The sequence below is a fragment of the Microtus pennsylvanicus genome, chromosome 4 (genome assembly GCF_037038515.1).
Source record: "Microtus pennsylvanicus isolate mMicPen1 chromosome 4, mMicPen1.hap1, whole genome shotgun sequence".
Lineage (NCBI taxonomy): Eukaryota > Metazoa > Chordata > Mammalia > Rodentia > Cricetidae > Microtus > Microtus pennsylvanicus.
Genome location: NC_134582.1, coordinates 121,768,891 through 121,794,337, shown reverse-complemented (window position 1 = coordinate 121,794,337; position 25,447 = coordinate 121,768,891). Strand labels below are relative to the sequence as shown.

Here is a 25,447-nt window from a genome sequence, read left to right as displayed (position 1 = left end):
TAGAAATAAAAACTGAATAATAAGACAAAAGGTAAGCTGAGATGTAAGAAAAATGAAAATGCCAGTTATAATATATCATTATACACAACAATGAAACCCCTACCAACAAGCTAAGTAATTCAGCTAATTTCCCAGTTTAAGGAAAAAAATAATTACACTTGAAATTAGTGATTCTTACCAATTGCTGATTTTTAATGTACTCGATTAGTTTATCTATGTTTTCCCCTTGTTTGTTTGACAGTTCCACTTCATATAAATCAAAGCATAAATCCTGGCAACAAACTGTAGAGGGAATCAGAAATACACAATAACATTTTAAATTTTAATTTAAAAGTATTCTTTGACAATTCCATATAGGTGTATAAAGTGTTTTGATCACATACACTCCCAATGCCCTCTCCTTAAGACATATATGTATGTATTACGTACATACAGACACTATATAGTGTGTCACTGTGTTTTCCTAGCTGGCCTGAAACTTGCTTTATAGACCAGAATGACCTTGAACTCAGAGACCTATCTGCCTCTGCCTCCTTAGGATTGGGATTAAAGGCATGAGCCACCTTACCATGCTTTAGAACATTTGTTTGTTGAAACAGTGTTTCTTTGTACAGCCTTGGCTGCCCTAGAACTAGCTCTATAGAGCAGGTTGGCCTCGAACTCCTAGAGCTCCAGCCATTTGCCTCTGCCTCCCAAATGCTGATCTCTTATTTATTTTTAATTTAACAGTGCATAAATTAAAAACAATAAAAACTTTGTGCAGGAGAGGAATGGGTCAGAGTTTTCAGCTTTCTTTAAAAATATTTATTTATTTATTCATTCATTCATTCATTCATTTATTTATTTATTTATTTATTTATTTATTATGTATACAATATTCTGTCTGTGTTTATGCCTGCAGGCCAGAAGAGGGCACCAGACCCCATTACAGATGGTTGTGAGCCACCATGTGGTCGCTAGGAATTGAACTCAGGACCTTTGGAAGAACAGGCAATGCTCTTAACCTCTGAGCCATTTCTCCAGCCCCTCAGCTTTTTTTTTTTTAAGTGCATTTGCTCAATTCTCTAAGCATTCTGTATTAAAGATAAAATCTTTGTCATCTCAGATGAATCAGTCAGTTTCTAACAGGCATCCAAGAAGTAGACAACAAGGTAATTCTACAGCTTTCTCAAAAGACCATTTTATGAATCATTTAAGATGAAATTTAGACATGTATGCGAATGATTGGATGACAGAGTGGACAGTAACTATAGTAAGCCCAGAGTATGTACTGTGCTATTACATTTTGACAGACCTTTCTGCTCCAAATAATTCTGTCTTCTAAAGGCAGCTTCTGGTAGGCTTTCTTTCAGAGAAGATACTTTCATTACATACTTAAAATCTAGTTCCTGTGGCCTAAAAAACAAGAATGTTATCAATCAGTGTAATAAATAGTGACATAAGCTTATCACTTTATAATTCAAATGAAAACAAAAATATAACCATAAAACAGTCCTTCAGGGCTGGAGAAATGGCCTAGTTGTTAAAGAGTCCTACTCTTGCTGAGTTTGGTTCCTAGCACCCACAATGGGCAGTTTGACCCCTCCTTTTGGCCTCTACTGGCACCTGCACATACATATTCCCACAAAAGGCATGCATACATACACAATGTTTTAAAGCCCTTAAATTCCAGGCTAGGTAATTTAGATATCTATAAACAATATAAATTCTCACACATATGACCCACAGATATCATGTATAAACATGTTTACATCTTCTGAATACATGTATTTCTGGCAACGCTCAATTATCCAGGTATGTTAAAAATTATGTTCTAAAACTGAGACTTTTCAAAACTTACTAAATTGAAAAGTCTCTGAAATACTGGGTTATACCATAGAATGAGTCATGTGCAGATCTTTATTCTATTGTCTCCCCAAAATTTTTCTTTCTTCACAATTTATTTTGAAATGGTATCGGACCTATATAAAAGTTGTAAAAGCAGCACAAAAAAATTCTATACTGTACTATATTTGCTTACTCTACATGCTTTTGTTTTTTCTAATTTTCTTTTTTTTTTTTTGAGAGGCATATCTGATACCCTATTACCTCAAAATACTTCCTCACATTCCTCCCCCAAATAGTATTTCCTTGTACAATAAATTACCAAAAATGAACAAATTCACAATCACAGATTACTATTACTTAGCTTATACCTTATCCAAACTTTGCTAAGATTCTTCAAAAACCAACTATCCCTAAGAAAAACAGACTGAGAAAGTTGCACAAATAGTAATCAAGAAAACGAGGCTATCTATTTAAGGAGGGGACAAAAGAGAAGCTTGAGGGGAGGGACTAAAAGAAAGGGAAGGCGTAAAGTGATGTAAATCTATTTCAGTTAAAAGCATTTTTGAAAACTTTTAAAAAGCTGGGCAGTGGTGGCTCAAGTCTTTAATCCCAGCACTCTGAGAGGCAGAGGCCAGCCTGGTCTGCAAAGCAAGTTCCAGGATAGCCAGAGCTACACAGAGAAACTGTCTCAAAAACAAAAAACTTTAAAAATAGATTTTGCTAGACAGATAGCGCACCTTTAATCCCAGCACTCAGGAGGCAGAGACAGGTGGATCTCTGAGTTCGAGGCCAGAATGGTCTACACAGAGAAACCCTGTCTTGAAAAACCAAAAAGATTTTCAGTTGTCTCCAGTGAAGAGTCTGCCTTTTTTTTCATTTCTGATTAATATGCAGGTTGTAGGAAAATATTAAAAGATACACAACCAGATTTTCACTTTATCATCTAATTGAATACTATGTGCTACCATTTTTCCTACATTTAGTAACTACATTCTACAGCAAGAAAGAGCTTTTCTTTCTTTTAAAATTATTTTTGACAAAATTCTTACTTTACTATTTATGGGCTATACTATCCCTATTCTCTGTTCTTACAAATGGCCAAAAGAAAATGAATTCTGACAGAATAAAATTGTCAAGTCAACTAAACTATATCTATCTTTCAGTGATATGGAGTACAAAGTATGAACAGAAGAAGCAAAATGGTTTCTTAAGACGTCCTTCACAGTTCTCCAGGAGAGAGAGAAATGAAGAAAAAAACGGAAACAACTTCATTATCATAATTCATCATACTACAAACAGATTTAACAGTTACTTTTACTATTTTTTGCAAGGGAGTGATTTGAGTATTAGAACATCAGATAACATAAATCTTAATGAAGAATCAATAGGGACTATCATTAGCTGTATTGCTCACTGGACAAATTTCATTTGCTTTAGAGGAAATGCAAGCTTTAAATATAAAGTAATTCAGTCAGGCATGACAACAGATTCATGGAGTCCCAGTTATTCAGGAAGCTGAAGTGAGAGGATCACTTGAACCTATAAATTCCAAACCAGCTTGGCCAATATAGCAAGATCCCATCTCAACTACAACAAGAGAAATACTATTTTCCCTTAAGGATCAGAATTCAGGTCACTTGTGTACTTCTACTCTACACACTTAAACAAATGTATTCTAACCTAAAACCAAGTAAAATATATAAAATATATTTCACACCTTGAAAAGAGTACCAAGTACCTAGGACTGGAAAAACAAAATATGCATTAAGGATGACATCAAATATAATACTTACAGTTGTACTGGAATTACTGTGCCATAAGTAGAACAAAGAGTTATATCACACAGGAAACAACCCTGAATAATTAACTGCCCTTTCCATGGAGAGGTGAGAGCTTGAAGAAATGAGGACAGAAAGAAGCTGATTACTTTGTGAAACATTTACTAAAACAACAAAATCTATAAGAATTATTTAATTCCTTACCATTTTTATTGAGACTTCTTTCAAGTCTAGAAAGAAACAAAAAATATTTTTATTAGAGGAAAAAAAAAACCAAAGCAAACAAACAAAGTACATAGGCAATCACTCACATGTTTTTATAAGTGGGCGTTGCCATCTTTTAGGTTCCCAGGATTGAAAAGCTACAATTATAAGAGGAAAGTTCTGTCTGGGTCATTTAATAACAGTGTTGCGTGAAAGTTCATAGAGGTAATTCTGAAAGAAAATTCTGAAAGAAGGAAAAATGTATTATCAGTACTATAGAATTACCCATGGATTAAATTCATCCCAACCCTAGTCAAACCTGAAATTTAGGACATTAGTCTAAGAAATATTTTTTAGGCATAATTTATTTATAGTGACTATACCTGACTTAGTTCGAAGGCACGAAAATGACTTCTTTTGTAAGAAAACATGTAGGTATCTGCAGCCACATATCAGACACTATCAGAAGATGGCCTGTACAATTCTCAGACACAAACTTGATTTTTCCCTAGAATTAAAACAAAAGACTCATGAGATGTCTTCAAATAGCAATAGCCTTAACAGTAGGGCTCATTTTAAAATAGGGATATAGATGTATTTTTTTCACTAGTAACAAAAATAAAAGTTATGCTTCTTAGAAAAATAATCATCTTATAGTCACTGATGGTTTTAATCACTCATAAGCACTTTAAAACTTGAAAAAATAGCTGTACTTGGGTATCTTTCAAAAGTTTCCATCAAGTATCAAAGGAATACTTGATCACACCAATTACCTTTAATGAAACTTCACTGAACGGCTATGTAGTAGTTGTAATAGGAAATGTAACAAATAAAACCTAAATTATGAATTTCCTCTGGACACTGGTGGTACACACCCTTAATCCCAGCACTTGGGAGGCAGAGGCAGGTGGATCTCTGTGAGGTGGAAGACAGCTTGGTCTACAAAGCTAGTTCCAGGACAGCTAGAGCTGTCACACAAAGAAACCCTGTCTCAAAAGACAAAACAAGATGAGGTTCCAAAGCAAAGAATTGATGAATTGTAAATTAAGCCAGTGCCCAGAAAGTCCTCAAAGGGAGAACATGTAATAAAGTGAATCACAGGCAGATACAACAGTATTTTCTGTGATAGATTAGATGAAGAATTAAAAGTCGGGTTTCCTGAAGCTAGGAGTATAACTAAGTAGTAGAGTGCTCACCCAACGTGGGCAAATAGGGGAAAGGCCTTAGTTTTGATTTCTAGCAATAGGAAAAAAAAAAGTCAAGTCTTAACATAGGATGAACTGGCATAGAATGAGTAAGTGCTAAGGGGGGGAGGGGCTCATAAGCCTCTACTAGTAGCTGAGGAGTTACTGACAGTTGATGACTTCTGGGGGAGGGAGAGTTCTCTTTAAGGGTATAGTCCCAATATGTCCACCACACTCCCAGTGAGTGACACCACACTCATGGTTATATGGGCAGCACAAATGGGACTAGGTAGTTTACTTAGGGGAAAAAAAGAACAGGTAGTTGAGAAGGGTTAGGGAAGCGGGAGATGAATCTGAGAATTACAAGAAGTAAATATCAAAATACATTATATGAAATCCTCAAATAATTAACAAAACTACTATAGTAAGTAAAAGAACAGGGGCTGGCTCAAATGATTAAGAACACTGGCTACTCTTCTAGAGGACTTGGATTTAATTCCCAGCATACAAATGATGACTATTAACTGAATGTTACTTCTAGCTCCAGGGGATCTGAAACCCTCTTCTGGCCTCCTCGGGCACCAGGCATGTATACTGTATCCAGATAGATGTTTAAGCAAAACATTCATATACAAACTAAAAACAAATCTGTATACTGTGTGGTCCTATTTACATACATATCTAAAATAGACAGATCTAAAAAGGTGGGAAATAGACTAGTTGCCTGGGTTGGTGACGAGAGGGTCGCAGATTGATTACAGTGATGGTTTCACAAATCTGAATACATGAGAACAACACACATGCTAGACTACACAATTTAAATGGGTGAATACTACTGCACAGGAAATACTGCGAAGCACCTTAAAAACCACAATCATCAATAATCAGCCAGCGTGCATAATGATCTTTTTCAGTCCTCTGTTATATTTTGCTTTATCAACACTACTAAACACCCTCTTTTTGAGTTCCTGCTGCTGTGGGGTGCATATGTTCCTCCACTTCCCTATTATCTAGATTCATCTACTCTACTATTCCTATACAAGCCACCTAATGCCGTCTTGGCTTCAACTAATACCCCCAACCCTGGATCCCTCTTACACTACTTTTATTACTACAAGGCTATTTCAGAAACATCTTGAAAGGCTGAGTATTTCTTTAATTCATAAAATAGTACCTGTCCACTTACTGAGAAATTATTAAGTACAAGTTCTTTTTCCTTGGTAAAGGACTCTAAATGTCATTTAATCCTCACAGTAATCCTACAAAGTTAACTATTTTTCCAAATAAGAAAACAAAGCCTAAAACTTTCATGCTGATTATGTTTTTAACTATTACCTACTTATCGCCCTGAATTCATAAACATCCCTGTCAATCTTTTCTTCTTTCTTTCTTTCTACTCAGGGCACCACTGCAGTGTGTTGACAGCATTACAGTCTCGCTCACCCCTAACATTCCACAGTTGTCAAGCTTGCTCAGATCTATTTGTTCTCTATTCTTTTATCATTACAATGGCATAGGAGTCTTACCAAAGTACTAATCTCTTGGCACTGAAAAATATCGTTTTAGATTCAAAACTCAATTATGTCTAAACTTCTAATTGAAGATTATGACCTTCTTAACACTAATGAATCTAGCTTTTATTATAGTCATCTCAGGGAAATAACTAAGTCTCACTTCATTTTGTAGAAGTCGAAATTCACTTTCCTCAGTCCTACATCTGGCTGTTATCTGTGGTAACAGCACTTGGCCAATATAGAGTGCACAATGACATGCCAATTTTGCCTTTTAACAATGGAACTATTTTGCTTATTACAAATGTTAAAATTAAAATTATAAATCTTAAAATATAATTTATATAATCTATAAAGCAATATACAATCTGATCACTGTATATTCATAGCTCAAAACAAGCTCATGTACAATAAACAAGTTATATCTACAAATGATGACGTTTTCATCTGACTGCAAATTGCTTACATTTGGATTCAATATTCAACTTTAAAATAAATGTAAACTACATTTTTTTAAACATGTATATGTGTGGAGGTCAGAGGGCAACTGGAAGGAGTTGGTTCTCTCTGTCCACCAAGTAGATTTGAGGTCAAACTCAGACTATCAGGTTTGACAGCAAGTGCTTTTTTTTATCCATTGAGCTACTTTGCCCCCTCCTCCATGATTTTTGATACAGGGTCCCTGTCATCCTGTAGCCCAAAAGTGGCCTTGAACTTGTAGCAATCTTTCTGTCTCAGTCTCCTAAGTGCAACATTCAATTTCTGAAGACTGTTTTTAATATTCTTAAAATTTGACATACAAAGTTTCTGATCACCAGGCTGATACTTACAATTTTGAAAGTATTATTTTTTGTTTTGGCATGATGTACAAAAGTAAATAAATTGTTTGAGATCATATAATTTTGTTATTATTAAAATTATTTTAACATGTATGTGGTATGTGCATTTCTCTCTTGTGATACTGGGGATCCCACATGCTAAATCCTTCGAGGCACACCCTCCCTGTCCTTTATAATGACATCCATATAATCTCAGTGACAATGTTCTGACTCATCAAATTGGGTTTATGAATTTGTGCTATGGCATTTAAACTATTAATTCTCAATGAAGTGGTTGCACCAAACTCACTGGTATGCTGTGTACCTTCCAAAAAAGATATTAAGTAGTTTTTCTCTTAGAAGAAAATCTAAAAGAAAAAGCTGAATTAATTTTTCTGTGACAATTACATTTTAAAATCCACCTTTGATTCTCTCCATCATTGTATCTTACAAAGAGGCAAAAATAAAGTAATGTTTAAAACTGTTTTCACCGCTAGATATATTCCACCCCAAATGCTCTGAGCACAAAGTAGAGGATTTCCACTGAGGTGAAACAGGTCCTGTACCAAATGAGCTGGGCCTTAAGAGCTGAGGTCAAATATCTCTTCTCCTAACTAGAGAGCAGCTGTACATTAAAGGGCGTATTTGATCAAGCAACAGTGTACTGACTATTAGCAGGGGGTTTAGTTCTCCAATTAAATGTTATTATATCTTATTAAGGAAAAACAGAAAGTATGCCCTAGGCACATTTCTTATGACAAAGGCAGTAATTAAAACAGAAACCAATTGAAAAAGACAAAAAGAAAAAGACTAGAAGAGAATATTCACTATACAAATAATAAAAGATTTATACTAATACATTAAGACAGAATTTAAAAAAAATTAAAATTCACATTTCAAGAGCCATTTAATAGCCAATAAGCATTAAAAAACACTTTCAGTTTACAAACTTATATAATTGCAGTCAGAGAAAAACAAACCCAAAGATTTTAACAGGTGAATTGGTAGCAAGAATGGAAGCCAAAAACAGAAATGAGGCTATCTGAGGACATGTAAGGAGTATTTAAAACCAACATGCTAAAAGACAATCATCAAAGTACAATGTTTACATTCAGCAAAAACATTTTCTAAGAAAGAAAGCGAATCAAAAAAGTTTATCATCAAAACTAAAAAAAAAAAACCACAAACTTTTAATAAAAGCCTCTACTTTAATCACAAGGAAGATAGCTCCAGATGGATAAAGACAGTCATGAGTGGAGAGCACAGAAGACATCTGAGAAATATTAAGTACTGGCTTTCTAAATCCCAACAATCTCAACAGGCTGCCAGCTATGTGATAATAACTTTAAAAGGAGTTCTATTACATGACAAAAATAGCATATAAATCATGAGGAGGGTGATTGAAGTTAGCAATTCTAAGATAAAGATGCTTGTAAACTTAATTTTGAATAATCAAGAACATAGAATTGTAGGAAAATATGTAATTTCCAAACAAATAGATCTTAAATCAATATAAAAATGAAAAGACTAGAAACATAGGACAAGGCAAACAAACAACAAAAAAATTACACTAAATTCAAATAAATTGTAATGCTCTGCCCCTAAAGATATTTAAAATTGCTTTTAAAAATTTCCAGGCAACAGAGGTGATGGTTACGTGGTTAAGGGCACATATCGCTCTTGAAGAGGCCCCAAAACTTAGCATCCTGTAGCTCCAGATCCAGGATCCAACACCCTCTTCTGGCCTTAACAGATACCTGCCCTCAAGTAACTGTACCCTCACAACGACATATGTAAAATTTAAAATAAAAATGAAGTCTTAAAACAAAAAATCCCAGCCAGGCATGATGGAACATACCTGTAATCCCAGAACTTGGGAGACTTGGCAGGGAAATCATAGGTACAAGGGCAACCTAAACTACATAATGTCAAAAAATCAAAGAAAGAAAAAAGAAAATTCTAACAGATACTTTTTTATTTATTAGTGGTACTAGGAATTGAATCCAGGGTGGTACAAATACTAGGCATATGTTAACATTTAGAGCTCTTCCATTAGTATTTACTTGAAATATAAATGTAAAGGGATGGGGATATTGCTCAGTTGTAGCTTAGTTTGTATTAAACTTTAGAATTCTTAGCACGACAAAATAAATGAATAAATAAAACATACAAGTGTCTAACCCATCTAGTTATATCAAAATAGTTTACTGAGAAATTTAAAATAAGCATAGTTTTCATTGTTAAGAGTAATATAAATGAGAAGCTTAGAGGTAAGATGAATCAAAGCAACTTGGGTAGTAAGAAAAGATAGTCAAAATTAAAATTTAAAAACGGAGATGTAAAATAGTAAGAGGATACCTGTAATAACCAATGAAAAATATTAAAACAAATCCTAGAAAAATCTAATTTACCACACGTGGCACCCTAAACTAATTTTTAAAAAAAATCTTAAAGCTGGGCGGTGGTGGTGCATGCCTTTAATCCCGCACTTGGGAGGCAAAGGCAGGTGGATCTCTGTGAGTTCGAGGTCAGCCTGGAAAGAACTAGTTCCAGGACAGGTTCCAGAGCTACAGAGAAACTCTGTCTCGAAAAACCAAAACAAAAACAAAAACAAAAACAAAAACAAAAAAACAAACAAAAAAAAGTAGCTTTTAACCACTAACGAGATTAAACCACTAACCTAACATCTGCCACAAACAAAACTGTAGGCTCAAGTGATTAGGAGCAGTCCAATGACAGAATGACAGAGATATGGTGAGGAACAGAACATATTCTTACAATAAATTGTATCTCAAAGGAAATGAATGATAAGCAAAGGCTCTAAGAGGTGATGACTATGTTAGTTAATGTGATCTCACAGGCACACACACAGTAACACTTGCCATCATTTGGAAGACCAGTATTTTCCCAAATGACTAATGAAAGAATGAAAGCCAAAGTGCAAACTAGATAAACTGATTTTAATAAGTTCATTCATAAGGTTTCAAATTTACACTGTAGGCAACTTTAAGAAACTTTTATCAAAATTGATGAATACCAAAGAAAACACATCTGAAAATGCTATTAAAATGTCTCTCTTTTTCCAAATACTTAGCTAGCCAATGCCAGACTATTGTGCCATATACTTCAACTAAAACAATCTATTACAACAGACTAAGCGCAGAAGCAATACTTGAACAATAATAGTGGCAGGAAGGCTATTTGCAAAAACATATTACAATGCCACTCTTATCACTAATATTTTCTGGAAGAGAAATAGCTATTTTTCACTTAAAATGCTACTTAAGTAAAGATGTAATTGATTTGTTTTTTAAAGATAACAATAAATATGTTTGAGAGCAATCAGCTTAACATCTATCACAGATACACCTGGAGTGTGCAATAGTTTTTGAATTGTAAAGGAGTTGGCTGGGAATGTAGAAGCGTGCTTGTCTGGAACACACAAAGTCCCACCTCAATCCCTAGCACTGCACAAATCCAGTATGGCAGTGTGTCTATAATCCCAGCATTTAAGGCAGCAAGAAAATCAAGTGTTTGAATCCAGCCTTTGCTACAGATCAAGTTCAAGGATAGCCTGGGCTACAGTTTAAAGAAAAGTGTGAAAGAGCATGAATACTGCTGTAACATAATCTTGGAACAGAACATATAAGTATAAAGTATAATTCTCTTTAAGTTCAAAACAGGTGAATATTTATTGGTTAATGAAATAAAGACCATGCATGATGACAGTTCAAGGGATACTTTCCTTCTAGAATAGATGCACACAAGCCATTCTATTGTACCCGCAGTGCTCTACTAAGCAAGGTGCAGAGATACCCTGCTTGCTTTTTCTTTGTAAATACATTTTCAATGCAATAAAATCTGTTCTTTTAGAAAGGAAAAAAAATCAAAACAATGTCTTTTCTTAAATCTATAAATTTATTTATTTTTTGAGACAGGGTTTCTCTGTAGCTTTGGAGCCTGTCCTGGAACTAGCTCTTGTAGACCAGGCTGGCCTCGAACTCACAGAGATCCGCCTGCCTCTGCCTCCCAAGTGCTGGGATTAAAGGCGTGCGCCACCACTGCCCAGCAAATCTATAAATTTATAAATGCAAGGAATAAGCTACTCACTGCAAATACAAGTATTCCAGTGAGAGTTTCTATAGAAATTGAGACGATTTGTCTGGAAAAAAGAAAAAAAAAAAAAAGAAGAAGAATCCACAGTTTTTTCTGGTTCCCTAAAAGAAAGTACCAATTTATATTATAAAGCTACCACAAGTAAAACAGTATGGCAGCTGCTAAATAGGTCAAAGAGTGTTCAGATTCAAGGTCATAAACAAGGGCTAACAGACTGTCCCAAATGTCTAGGGAAAATTAAAAATTAAAACAAGATCTTTTTCAGCTATCAGATGGGTTTAGATGTTTAGAAAACATTGTTACCTTCCAGTGCTGCCTAGGAGTAATGAAAACCATACCTAAGAGGAAATGAAAATGTAAAACTACAATCACCCCAGGGCATTTAACAGACTGCCTAGCGTTCTCCTAAGAATTTGAGTCCACAGAAACATCAGCAGCACCCAAACCTGTTTATAATATCTGTAGTGCAAAACAAAACAAAATTCAGCTCTACAGTATTGCTGTGAGAAAAATCTTAAAATCCACCGATGAGACACAAAGAATAAACATGTCTAAGATACTTGTATTAAATAGATATGCTATGGGAAACAAGTACCAGCCAGGTTTTCTAGCAATTTTCAAATTTCAATTTATTTAAACAAATGTTTGGGCTAGAAGAGATGCCTGCCAATTTATCTTTCTTACTTAAAAGAATGTAATGAGATAAAAGAATGTGAAAGTGAGAAAATACACTGGCAACACACTTCAAACATCATCTTCCTTAAAATAATAATTACAGAGAAATAACTTGGCTATCTTTTATTATTTTTTTTCTAACATGGGCTCACTGGGTATTAGTGTACTAGTGACAATAGAACTCTCCTTTACTACAAGACAATTTTCCAATAGAAAAGCACCCTCTTACACTACCAAGTGTATGCGCTCTTTACTAAACCTCTTAGGTAGGATTTCCAACAATCTCAGATTCTATACTACCACATAGACGCTCCCGCCTTCTTTCTGCTGTCTCAGGGGGGAAACACTGTGAGTCCTCGGGTCACTGGACAAGTGTTAAGAAAGAATTTCATTAACTTTCCCATCCTTCAGAGAGAATACAGGTTCAAGCTGCTTAAAGTTAGGCCTTTCGAACTAGTAAATCGCGATGAAGGGAAACTCAACAACGTTCAATCTCCGATTCTGAAGCTAAGCCACTTTTGCTACCAAGTGCTGGTTGGTACTGTCTTCTGAGCAACTGCGGGACCCTACCCACTGCAATATTCCTTCACCGTCACTCCAGCCGCCTGCTGCCATATGGGTAGGCCCATTTATACGTAATAAATAAGTAAGTAATGCCACGTGTTGCCTCGCCGCCTACAGCCTTCACAAACTTGAGGGTTTGCCTAAGAACCCTCAGGGAATGAGCAAGTCCGCCCCGAATAAAGGGGAAACTTGAGTGCAGAACTGACCGCATCCCTTGGGAATGGAGCTGACCTGTGACAGGCGACACAAACAAAACGCTCTGACGAGTCGTCCTGCCCCTCCGAGTGCAGAGACCAATTCCGAAGCCGTCCACGGGCTCGCACCATGACTACCTTCCCCACGCTGGAGCAAATGACCGCGGCTGCCCGTCCGGGACGACCCAGCCATCTGTCCAGCGGCCCCCGAGGGACGCCCACCCCGCCCGCCAACCCTCAATCACCGCGGGTGCCCCCGACGCGCGCGCGGGAGCCGCGCTCCGCCTTCCCGACGGGTGTCTGTGGAAATCCTCGCCCGAGACGCCCCGCCACTCAAGGGAACGTTACCTGTCCCCGCCGCGGCCGCCTTCCCCGAGGAGTCGAGCTCACCGCTCAGCGTCCTTCCCATGCTTTTCCTGCCCGTCCCTGTCTCCTCCTGGCCCCTCACCCTGAGGCGACTCCCGACCTCTCCTCAGACGCGGGCCGCGTGCGCACCAGTCGCTCAGTCACACAGGCGGGTAGCAGCCTCACCTCAACCCCGGCGCTGGGAACGGGTCCCGTCTCTAGCCCCGGGCACCCGCAACCGGAAGTGAAACCTCGTGGCCCTAGGAAATAGGGAGGGGGCTAGACAGACAGAAAGTGAAAACTGAAGCGCCCTGGTCTCGTAACAGACGGGAGCCAATCACGAGGAGGACGCCAAGGCGCAGGCGCGACCGCCCGCGGCGTCCACGTTGCGCTTGCTTTTCCTCTCTGCGCAGGCGCGGGGCGGATACAGCTTGCTTCGCATTGGACGGCCAACCCAGTTCCGCTACTTCTCACCGGATGTAGGCAGCGGGATATGGAATCGTGCACAGGAAGTGAAGTTCCTCAGTCAGGGCCTCTAGTGTCTCGTGCCTCGCTTCTGCGCAACTTCCTGTGCTTCGTGTACCAGGTGCTATTGAGATAGGGCTAGATGGTACACAGACTTCCGTCATGTATTATTGCTGAGGTCACTTCAGGTTTAATTAGAATCTGATCTCCTTAATGGAGGATCCTGTAGAAAATTACCCACTTCTGTTCTAAGACCGTAGGCCAATATGCCCCAGCTGACTTCTATTTAAATGCTTGCTTGTCTAAACCAACCCCCTTCAGCTGCTGGATGAGATACTGGGATGTAGTTTTACCTTTTTTTTTTAAAATTTGCTATACTTAGAGCTTTTCATTCTTTTTTTTTTTCTGAGCCATCTCATTGGCCCAGTTGTTACTTTTTTTTCGTATATTTTTTTATTGATATTTATTGAGCTCTACATTTTTCTCAGCTTCCCTCCCTGCCCCTTCCCTTCCCCCTTCAAATCTCCTCCAAGGTCTCCATGCTCCCAATTTACTCAGGAGATCTTGTCTTTTTATACTTTCTACTTACCATGTATCTATAGTAAGTCTCTCTTAGTGTCTGCATTGTTGTCTAAATTCTCTGGGATTAGGGTTTGTAGGCTTTCTTTGCTTTATGTTTAAAAACCACCTATGAGTGAGTACATGTGATAATTGTCTTTCTGGGACTGGGTTACCTCACTCAAATCATTGTTTTCTAGTTCCATCCATTTTCCTGCAAAATTCAAGCTGTCATTATTTTTTTCTGCTGTGTAGTACTTCATTGTGTAAATGGACCACATTATTCTTAACCATTCTTCAGTCGAGGGGCATTTAGGTGGTTTCCGGGTCCTGGCTATGACAAACAAAGCTGCTATGAACATAGTTGAGCAGATGTCCTTGTGGCATGATTGAGCAACCTTTGGATATATATCCAAAAGTGCTGGGTCTTGAGGAAGGTTGTTTCCTAATTTTCTGAGAAATCGCCACACTGACATCCAAAGGGGCTGTACCAGCTTGCACTCCTACCAGCAAGGCAGAAGTGTTCCCTTTTCCCCACAACCTCTCCAGCATAAGTTGTCATCAGTGTGTTTGATTTGGGCCATTCTTACAGGTGTAAGATGGAATCTCAGAGTTGTTTTGATTTGCATTTCTCTGGTGACTAAGGATGTTGAACCTTTCCTTAAGTGTCTTTCAGCCATTTTAGATTCCTCTGTTGAGAGTTCTCTGTTTAGGTCTGTACTCCTTTGTTTTTTATTGGATTATGTGATCTTTTGGTGTCCAATTTCTTGAGTTCTTTGTATATTTTGGAGATCAGACCTCTGTCTGATGTAGGGTTGGTGAAGATCTTTTCCCATTCTGTAGGCTGTCATTTTGTCTTGTTGACCATATCCTTTGCTTTACAGAAGCTTTTCAGTTTCAGGAGGTCCCATTTATTAATTGTTTCTCTCAGTGTCTGTGCTGCTGGGGTTATATTTAGGAAGTGCCAATGCATTCAAGTGTACTTCCCATTTTCTCTTCTATAAGGTTCAGTGTGACTGGCTTTATGTTGAGGTCTTTGATCCATTTGGACTTGAGTTTTGTGGATGGTGGTAGATATGAGTCTCTTTTCATTCTTCTACATGTTGCTATCCAGTTATGCCAGCACCACTTGTTAATGTGCTTTCTTTTTTCCATTTGATATTTTTTACTTCTTTATCAAAGATCAGGTGTTCGAAGATGTGTGGATTGATATCCAGGTCTTCTATTCACTTCCATTGGTCCTCTTGTCTGTTCTTATGCCAACACCAGGCTGTTTTCAGTACTGTAGCTCTCTCTGTAGTAGAGTTTGAAGTCAGGGATTGTGATGCCTCCAGAAGTTCTTTTATTGCACAGGATTGTTTTGGCTATCCTGGATTTTTTTTTCCCAATGAAGTTGAGTACTGTTCTTTTGAGGTCTTTGAAGAATTTTTCTGGGCATTGTGTTGAATCTGTAGATTGCTTTTGGTAAGATTGCCATTTTTACTATGTTAATTCTGCCTACCCAAGAGCATGGGAATTCTTTCCACTTTCTGGTGTCTTCTTCAATTTCTTTCTCACATCCTGATCTAACCCATTTCTATTAATCTGTGTAACACCACAAGGTTGTGGCTTACCAGGAAAGATTCTAACCAGCATCAGTCTCAGGCAGGAGCTTCATGGCATCTGCCACACGGCCCTTCTTCCTAGCATTTTGTTCTGTCTATACCACCTACCTAAGTTCTGCCTTATCAAAAGGCCAAGGCAGTTTCTTTATTCAACCAATGAGAGCAACACATAGACAGAAGGACCTCCTACACCAGGGTTTGATCCCCAGAAATGCACAAATTGGGTATGGTAGTGCGGGTATATAATCTCAGAAGGTGGGAGTAAGAAGATCAGGAATTCAAAGTCACCCTCAGCTGTATATCAAATTTGAATCCAGGCTAAACCACAAGAGAACCTATCAAAAACTACACAGACTACACCTTAATGGTTTGTCTTAAACCAGCCATGTCAAGAAATAGCCCATTGCCAGGTGTCTAGTGTGTCAGAGGTATGATAGGGTCTGATGAGAACTGTGTTTTGGAAATAATCTAATGGTCACACAGAATACTGTGTTCGAAAGTGTGGAGCAGAGGAGGAAAGTAGAGGAGACTTAGTTTGAGGATCATAGTTTCCTTTTCTTTTCCATCCCCCATGGTACCTTGTACAAAATTTTACTTAAACACAATCTCAGTAGTTAAATACTGACAAAGGATGTTCCATCAAAGGAGAAAGAAGAAAGAACTAGTGTTGGGAGAAGACAAAGAACAATGCGTTCAAAGAGCCACAGCATACTGAGTTTATTCATTCTACTGCTTTGGGGGAAAAGCCCTGTAAAATTGGTTGAGTAATGATTTGTTATTTGAAATCTTCTTGTTCCAAATTTGCTCTTAAGTTAGCTGCTAATTTTACTTTCTCATTTGAATAATAGCAGCAATCTCAGATGTGAACTTGTGCAAAGTACAAGCAATATATATGCATAAACACACACATCTTCATCCTTGTCTTAGTCACTGTTTTATTGTTGTGAAGAGACACCATGACCAGGGCAACTCTTATAAGAGAAATCATTTAGTTGGGGCTTCCTTAGAGTTTCAGAGGTTTAATTCATTATCATTATGGCAGGGAGCATGGCGGCATGCAGGCAGGTTCTAGAGCAGTAGTTGAGAGCTCCATCACATCATCATCATTAGGCAGAGTGAGTGTGGGTTTGTTGAAACCTCAAAAACCTACCCCTAAAGACATACTTCCTCCAATAATGTCACACCTCCTATTCCCTTTAATCCTTTCAAATAATGCCACTCCCTAGTGACTAAGCATTCAAATATATGACCTTATGGGGGCCATTCTTACTCAAACCACATATACCCATTATTTTATACGATAGGTAAACAATTCATAAAAGGGGAAATTAGAAAGAGAATGACTTCTTAGTTTAAGAAGACCTCCTGGGGGTGGAAAGTAAGTCCCTATTACTGAAGACACCATGCACTTCAGACACAGGACCCAAAAACCCTTGAACTGGAACTGACCTGAAAGCTAGTTGAAGACTAGCTTTCATGCTACCAGAAGGCACCACGTAAACTTCCAAATGAGAGAGTCAACCACCAGTCCTACATAGCTCTGACACCAATGAACTGAACCACATGGCACCATAATCTTTAGAGTACAATAGTGGCACACATACCTTGATAGTAGCTAACATACTGGTCTTTCCTGTCCCTTTAAGAAACAAGCCCCTCCCCACTCCCTCCTCTGTCCCTCTGCTTCCAACCTGTGCACTCTCTCTCTTTTCTGTGTCTCTGTCTCTCTCTCCTTGTCTCCCTTCTCCCTCCCTCTCCCCTTTTCCCTTCCCTTCTATAACCCACTAAATAAATACCCACTTTCTCTACATGGTGTGCCTATCCTCTCTGTCTCTTACCCACTCCTTACTCCTCCTGGGACCTGCTGACCCCCTGAGGTTTCTCACCTGCCTGGGACCTGCTGCCCCTTGTGACCTCCTGCTCACTGCTTGCTTCCTGCTGCCACCCCTCGGGAAATGGCACTGTTTTATTTTTACCATTACATCTAACATCTCTCTAATCGAATTTAAGACCTACTCAATAAGAGAGCAATCATGCCTTGGTACTGGAACCTAGGCCAGTTACTCAGGGCTGGTGATGTTATGGATCTTGGAGTACTATAACCACCACTTTACCAGTCCACTCTCTAATTATATGCTAAACATTTATTCTTAAACTCACAGGTAATTATAGTCCTCATACCACATCAGGGAAACTTCTCTTTGCAACTGATGGAGACAATTACCCAACACCAAGGGTTTGGAAAGAGGAAAGGGAAGGATTATCTAATCATATTAATCTACAAATGTAAAAAAAAAACAGTTTTTAAAAAGAAGGTCTCCTGGGAGGTCTGGAGAACTCAGGTTCTATTTCAAGCATCTTCATGGTAAATCACAACCTTCTGTAATCCCAATTCCAAGAGATCTGACATTCTCTTCTGGTTTCCAAGGGCACCAGGCATGCAAGTGATGCACTGCCATATGTGCAGACAAAAAATACACATGAAGCTAAAAAAAATTAAGGCCTCCTATTATTACATATGGCATAATCTCAAGAAGTGCCTACAATAAAATAAAGCATAACCACAAAAAAAATAGCTCAGTGCAAAAAGATGGCTGGTGTGTGATTATCACATTATTGGTAAAGTAGACAGGTAGACAAACTACTGTGTAAGACTCGGTCCTTCCAGCTTGGGAATGGGTTGCTCGTTTTTTCTCATAACAAAAAACAGTGGAGTATTGACTTAGTCAAGGGGTTATCAGTAATCACTCTTATGCAGATCTATAATGAAAAGGTGCGAGGTGGACAAAGCAAAGTGAAAAGTGTGCAGTTGGAGGAGAAAAAGAGTTCTTGGTAGTGTTTAGTTGGAGTCAAGTCCTGTGATCAAAGAGAAAAAGTTTAAAGAAAAGCCTGATTTTAGAGGGACTAAAAGGAGTGTTGAGCTCAGGGCAAGACCCCACCCAGCTAATCTTCCAACTTGTGAAAGTAATTACAGGAAAGCTTAAGTGGCGAAGGAAATCATTAAAAACAGAAAGCTCATGCAAATGTGACCGAAGGAGGGGTCCAAGTTCCAGCGCTGGCAAGCAGTAGAACTTGGCAGCCTCCGGGAGAGACTGGAATGGGGGAGCAGTTAAGTGGTTCTGACTTTATAGTCAAGGACACAAGAAATTGATTGTGGAGTTTCCCTTTGTAGCTAAGGAAAGCTGCTCAGGCCAGGCCAGGTCAGGGAAGTCCCTGCAAGGAGGCTTAGAGAGGCTATCATATAAAACCGTCAAGGTGAATTCTGGATTATGTTGGAAACCCCAAGATGGTGGAGATGCCAGAGTCATGAGACACCTGTCAAGGAAAATTGCAGACAGGGTATGGAACCGGCATACGAGAGAGAAATATGTTTCAGTCAACAAAGCTGAAAGGGGTTGGAGATCTGAAATGCCCTTTGACATCAGACATGGAAATATAGCATTTAGAGTTTACCCTGCTGAGTTTTAGATTTGCTTTGGTCTAGTATTTCCTCACTATATTTCCTTACCTTCATTTTTGAATAGTAGTGTATATTTTGTGTCACGGTATGTTGGAAGTTTGTCATCTGCTTTTTGGTTTAGATTTTACAGGGGGTTACAGTTAACCAATTGCCATGAATTTCAGAAGAGACTTTGAACTTTTAAACAGTTGAGATTGTGGTAGACGTGGGAACTTTTGAAGTTAGACTAAATGTATTTTTGCATTTTGATAAGGCTTGCAGCCTATTAAGGCCAGGAAGTAGAATGTGGTGGTTTGAATAATAATACCCCTAGAGGTTCATATATTTGAGTGTTTAGTTACTAGGGAGTGGAACTCTTTGGTAGAATTAGAAAGATAAGGGGTTTGGCCTTTTGGGAGGAAGTATGTCACTTGGGATGGGTTTTGGGTTTCAACAAACCCTTTTTCTCTATGCCCAATGATTTTGATGTAGGTCTCAGCTATTGCTCCAGCATCTACCTCCATGCCACCATGCTTCCTGCCATAATGATAATGGACTAAACCTCTGAAACTATAAGCAAGCCTCCAACTAAATAGTTTCTCTTTTAAGAATTGCCTTGGACCTGGGTGGTGGTGGTGCATGCCTTTAATCCTAGCACTTGAAAGGCAGAGGCAGGTGGATCTCTCTGAGTTCTAGGCCCAGTCTGGTCTACAAAGTGAGTTCCAGGACAGTCTTCAAAGAAACCCTGTCTCAAAAAACCGAACCAAACCAAACCAAATAAATAAATAAATAAAATATTTAAAAAAAAAACAACAAAAAATTGCCTTGGTCATGGTGGTTCTTTACAAAAGAAGAACAGCGATGAAAACACAGGAATAAAAAAATATTCTAAGGAACTACTATGAACAACTCAAGGCAACAAATTAGGTAAATTGTATAGACACATTTTGAGAAAGGAACAGATTGATAAAACTGAGCCAAGAAGGAATAGAAATCTAGGCTAGCAAGATGTTTCAGTGAGCTAAGACACTTGCCTCTAAATCTAACAACCCGAGTTCACACCCAGAACCCATATTATGGAAGGTGAGAATTGACTCTTGCAAGCTGCCCTCTGATGTCTACACACATACTTATGACAAATAGATAAATGTAATTTAAAATAATTTAAAAAGCAATAGAAAATGTGAACAAACCTATTAAAAGCAATAGAAAATGTGAACAAACCTATCTGAAGTAGGTTTAAGTTAGTAATTTAAAAGTTTACACACGGTATTGGCATAAGAACAGACAAGAGGACCAATGGAACTGAATAGAAGACCTGGATATCAACACATCTTTGAACACCTGATCTTTGATAAAGAAGCAAAAAACATCAAATGGAAAAGAGAAGGCATATTTAACAAGTGGTGCTGGCATAACTGCATATCAACATGTAGAAGAATGAAAAGAGACTCATATCTATCACCATCTACAAAACTCAAGTCCAAATGGATCAAAGACCTCAACATAAAGCCAGTCACACTGAACCTTATAGAAGAGAAAATGGGAAGTACACTTGAATGCATTGGCACTTCCTAAATATAACCCCAGCAGCACAGACACTGAGAGAAACAATTAATAAATGGGACCTCCTGAAACTGAAAAGCTTCTGTAAAGCAAAGGATATGGTCAACAAGACAAAATGACAGCCTACAGAATGGGAAAAGATCTTCACCAACCCTACATCAGACAGAGGTCTGATCTCCAAAATATACAAAGAACTCAAGAAATTGGACACCAAAAGATCACATAATCCAATAAAAAACAAAGGAGTACAGACCTAAACAGAGAACTCTCAACAGAGGAATCTAAAATGGCTGAAAGACACTTAAGGAAAGGTTCAACATCCTTAGTCACCAGAGAAATGCAAATCAAAACAACTCTGAGATTCCATCTTACACCTGTAAGAATGGCCCAAATCAAACACACTGATGACAACTTATGCTGGAGAGGTTGTGGGGAAAAGGGAACACTTCTGCCTTGCTGGTGGGAATGCAAGCTAGTACAGCCCCTTTGGATGTCAATGTGGCGATTTCTCAGAAAATTAGGAAACAACCTTCCTCAAGACCAAGTAATATCACTTTTCATTATATATTCAAAGGATGCTCAATCATGCCACAAGGACATATGGTCAACTATGTTCATAGCAGCTTTGTTTGTCATAGCCAGGGCCTGGAAATAACCTAAATGTCCCATGACCAAAGAATGGATAAGGAAAATGTGGTCCATTTACACAATGGAGTACTACACAGAAAAAAAAAAAAGACATCTTGAATTTTGCAGGCAAATGGATGAAGCTAGAAAACATCAGTTTGAGTGAGGTAACCCAGTCCCTGAAAGACAATTATCACATGTACTCACTCATAGGTGGTTTTTAAACATAAAGCAAAGAAAGCCAGTCTACAAACCACAATCTCAGAGAACTTAGACAACAATGAGGACACTAAGAGAGACTTACATAGATCTAATCTACATGGGAAGTAGAAAGTGAAAAAAAAGGCATTATCTCCTGAGTAAATTATGAGCATGGGGACCTTGGGGGAGTATTGAAGGGGAGAGCAGAGAGGCAGAGAGGGGAGCAGAGAAAAATGTAGAGCTCAATAAATATCAATAAAAAACCAAATCTATTATCAATCATGTTTTCTACATTTATAATAAAGACTATTAAGTTTAAGAAAGTAATTTCCAATACTACAAAACCCAATAAGATATTTAGAAATAGATCTCACAAAAAATGGAAGCCATGTATACTGAAAGCTAGAGAAAAAAATTGAAACAAAGTAAGACAGAAATAAATGGGCCGTTACTTCATGTTTTGAGTCAAAACATTGAACACTGTTAAGAAGACAGTGCCTTCCTGCTGACTTATAGGTAAAATACATTCCTCAATCAAAATCCCAACTGATGCTCTTGCTGGCAGAAATAAGCAATCTTATCATATAGTTCAGGTGAATGCAACACTTCTAATACAGCTGTAAAAACATTATGCAAGGACAAAGTTGACTCACGTTTCCTGATTTCTTTTTTTTTTAAGTTTTATTTATTTACTTTGTATACAATGTTCTGCCTTCATGTATCCATACAGGCCAGAAGAAGGCATCAAATCTTATTACAGATGGTTGTGAGCCACCATGTGGTCGCTGGGAATTGAACTCAGGACCTCTGGAAGAACAGCCAGCGCTCTTATCCGCTGAGTCATCTCTCCAGCCCACGTTTCCTGATTTCTGAATTTATTACAAAGTTTTGTGGAGAAGGAATTAAGAAAGGAAAGACAGAAGGAGGGATGGAGGGAAGGCGGGAGGGAGGGGTAGAAAGAGGGAAGATAGGACATGAATGAAGCAGAGGGGAAACTAGAGCAAGAATTGTTGCACTGTTAAAGTCTAAAGTTCAAACGTGGAATTCTAATAAAAGATTTCCAGAGTTTCATAAAGGTGTAACCAGTGAGGTGAATGTAAGATTCTATATTAGTTTACAAGGGGTGAGGATGGTTCAGGCTTACACAACTTTTTAACCTTGATTTTGTTGAATGCAAAAAGAAGCCCTTGAACTTAGTATAGCAATTTTGAACATTTTACAGATTTCAGAGACTTTATGGCCTGAGTGATTAGTATTTCCATTTTATAGAGAAAAGTTCAAAGCGATAATTCTCAGATCATTAAAAAGATACAATACACTCTTATTTGCCTAAAACCTGCTAATACCTTCCTTCAAGGGAGGTGGAATGAGATACTTCTTTTTAAAACCACAATTCTTACCTGTACCTCTGAGAAATGTTCCTGTCTATGGTGGTGACCAACAGGGATTTACCAGTACATTGGACTTGAGAACTTTCCCATTCTGAGTGGCCCTTCTGAAAGAACTTATTGAGTCAATGATCAATTAGGTTTTCCTTTCTGACAGCAGGAAGTCAGCCATTATGCTGATAAAGGAAGGACTTAAAGCTATAGAGTGAAAGAGAAACTGGATCCTGGAAACTTTCCCAGAATGGCATCCTGGGGACCACTCTGGGAACCAATCTGACTCAGCTTTGTCAAAGTAGTTATACTAATTTTACCTTCCACTGGTCATATATAAGAATTGGTTCTTCGATGAGTGTATTGGCACACATTTTTAAACTCAGCACTTGGAAGGCAGAGGCAAGTGGATCTCTGTGAGTTCGAGGCCAGCATGGTCTACAAAGCCCAGGACTGCCAGGGCTGTTTCGCAGAGAAACCCTGTCTCAGAAAACCAAAGCAAACCAAACAAAACAAAAAAAGCAAAGCAAAACAAAACAAGAACAAAAAAGAAAAATGATTAATTCTTAATGTCTTTGTTATATCTTCTTATTGTCAAACTTTAACATTTGTGCGAAATGAATAAGCATACAAAGGCATTTCATTGGCAAACCAAACCTCATTTCTTTGTCTGTGAATTTCCCCTTCATATGCTTTGATGCATAGTTTCCCCCTGTTGTTTTGTCTTTTTCTTGCTGTTCTGGAGAACGTAGGTTGTATCACGGATCCATCTGCTTTTTTCTGTGGTTTATGTTATCTTATCTTATTTACAGGTGTCTTTTGTCCTTCAAGACCTTTTGATTTTAGTGTCGTCAAATTCACCAGTAATTCCCTTTCCGCCTTTCTGTGTTTGTGCCTTGTGTAAGAAATTATTATGATGCCAAAGCAATTTTCTCTTATAGTCACATTTTTCTTTTATTTTAAAGATTGACTTATTTATGTACTTTCCGTAGATGGTTGTTTTGTCTACATGTACGTTTGTATATAACAAGAGGGCATCAGATCCCATGGGGGTACAGTTATAGATGGTTGTGGGCCACCATACGCACGGGGAATTGAACCCAGGACCTCTGAAAGATCATTCAGTGCTCTTAACCACTGAGCCATTTCCCAAGCTCCTCTTTTTTTTCCACACTTGGTTTCACTCATCTGGAACTAATTTTGTGATGTAAAATAATTTTTATCTTTTTTTCATATAGAGCAGCACGAGTTCATTAGAGTTTATTGACTGAGTCCTCCTTTCCTATTTACTTGTTAAATGTTTTCTGTTAAACAAAAAGTTCTTCCATGTAAGTTAACCTGATTCTTGGGCCCTATCTCTAATATTTCATATTATCATACTGTTTCAGTTTCTGCATTTCACGGAGAGTTTGTGCTCTAATAGGAAAACTATCCCTCCAAGATACCTCAAATCTGGGCAGGCCAGGACATACCTGTGTAGTCCTTGATCCTTGTGAGGCAAGGAAGGAGAAATGTATGTTTGATTTTGGCCTGGCACAACATAGTGATATAGCAACAAAGCAGAAAAAGAGCAATAATTCCCCCCAAACACCAAACGTTAAGAGAAGACAAATGAAGAGAAGAGAGGGGAGGGGAGGGGATGGGAGGGGAGGGGAGGGGAGGGGAGGAGAGGAGAGGAGAGGAGAGGAGAGGAGAGGAGAGGAGAGGAGAAGAGAAGAGAAGAGAAGAGAAGAGAAGAGAAGAGAAGAGAAGAGAAGAGAAGAGAAGAGAAGAGAAGAGAAGAGAAGAGAAGAGAAGAGAAGAGGATACTGCTTGTCTTTGAATTCTCCGGGGGAAGACCGGTTTCTCATTTCTGCCAGGCTGCTCATGGCACTCCAGCTTCCTTCTGCTAAAACGGTTATCAAGAAGTCAAATTAAAACTGTCCACTAAAAAACGTAATTTTCGTCAATGAATTTCAACTATTTGAAAGTTATGATTTATTTTTAAAAGTGGAAGAATCAGGCCTTTTGATCACCAGTTTCACTGGAAGGCTCCTCTTTAAGGCATGAAGGGCCTGGATACTTTGCTCTGCTGGAACAGTGTAAACTACAGGAGGCCAGTTTCGGCAGCTAGGCACATTTTGCACATGGACTCGCGTTTTAGGAACCAAACATTTTGCACGCGGACGCATCTTTTACATACGGACACAGGTATCCAGGCTTCTTGTCTAAATGCAGGACTTGTTTATGGACACGTATTCACACGTGCAACGTGTCACACGAAAGTATATTTTGCACACTTCAGTTTGCATGCGCAAGCACGCACACCTTTTGGTGGCGACACGGGTGTGGGTGGCAAGCTGCAAGCTGCGAATCAACAGAAACTACAACTCCCAGAGGTGGCCATGGACGC

At 38.4% G+C, this 25,447-nt stretch overlaps 1 protein-coding gene across 5 annotated transcripts in view; it reads right to left on the bottom strand.

Moving 5' to 3' along the window:
* Tasor2 (transcription activation suppressor family member 2) overlaps nt 1-13,555 on the bottom strand; it is a 51,884-nt gene extending 38,329 nt beyond the window's left edge. For 2 of the 5 annotated variants that reach the window (XM_075970310.1, XM_075970313.1), the window contains exons 1-7: nt 13,220-13,551; nt 4,193-4,317; nt 3,917-4,053; nt 3,810-3,835; nt 3,621-3,720; nt 1,295-1,395; nt 179-282 (exon numbers count right to left, since the gene is read on the bottom strand). In XM_075970310.1, the coding sequence (XP_075826425.1) occupies nt 179-282; nt 1,295-1,395; nt 3,621-3,720; nt 3,810-3,835; nt 3,917-3,942 (357 nt within the window). In that variant the 5' untranslated portion in view covers nt 3,943-4,053; nt 4,193-4,317; nt 13,220-13,551. Of the gene's footprint in view, nt 1-178; nt 283-1,282; nt 1,396-3,620; nt 3,721-3,809; nt 3,836-3,916; nt 4,054-4,192; nt 4,318-13,219 lie in introns of all 5 variants that reach the window. The other 3 variants (XM_075970311.1, XM_075970308.1, XM_075970312.1) reach the window with 3 other exon arrangements.
* Between the last annotated feature and the right edge of the window lie 11,892 nt (nt 13,556-25,447).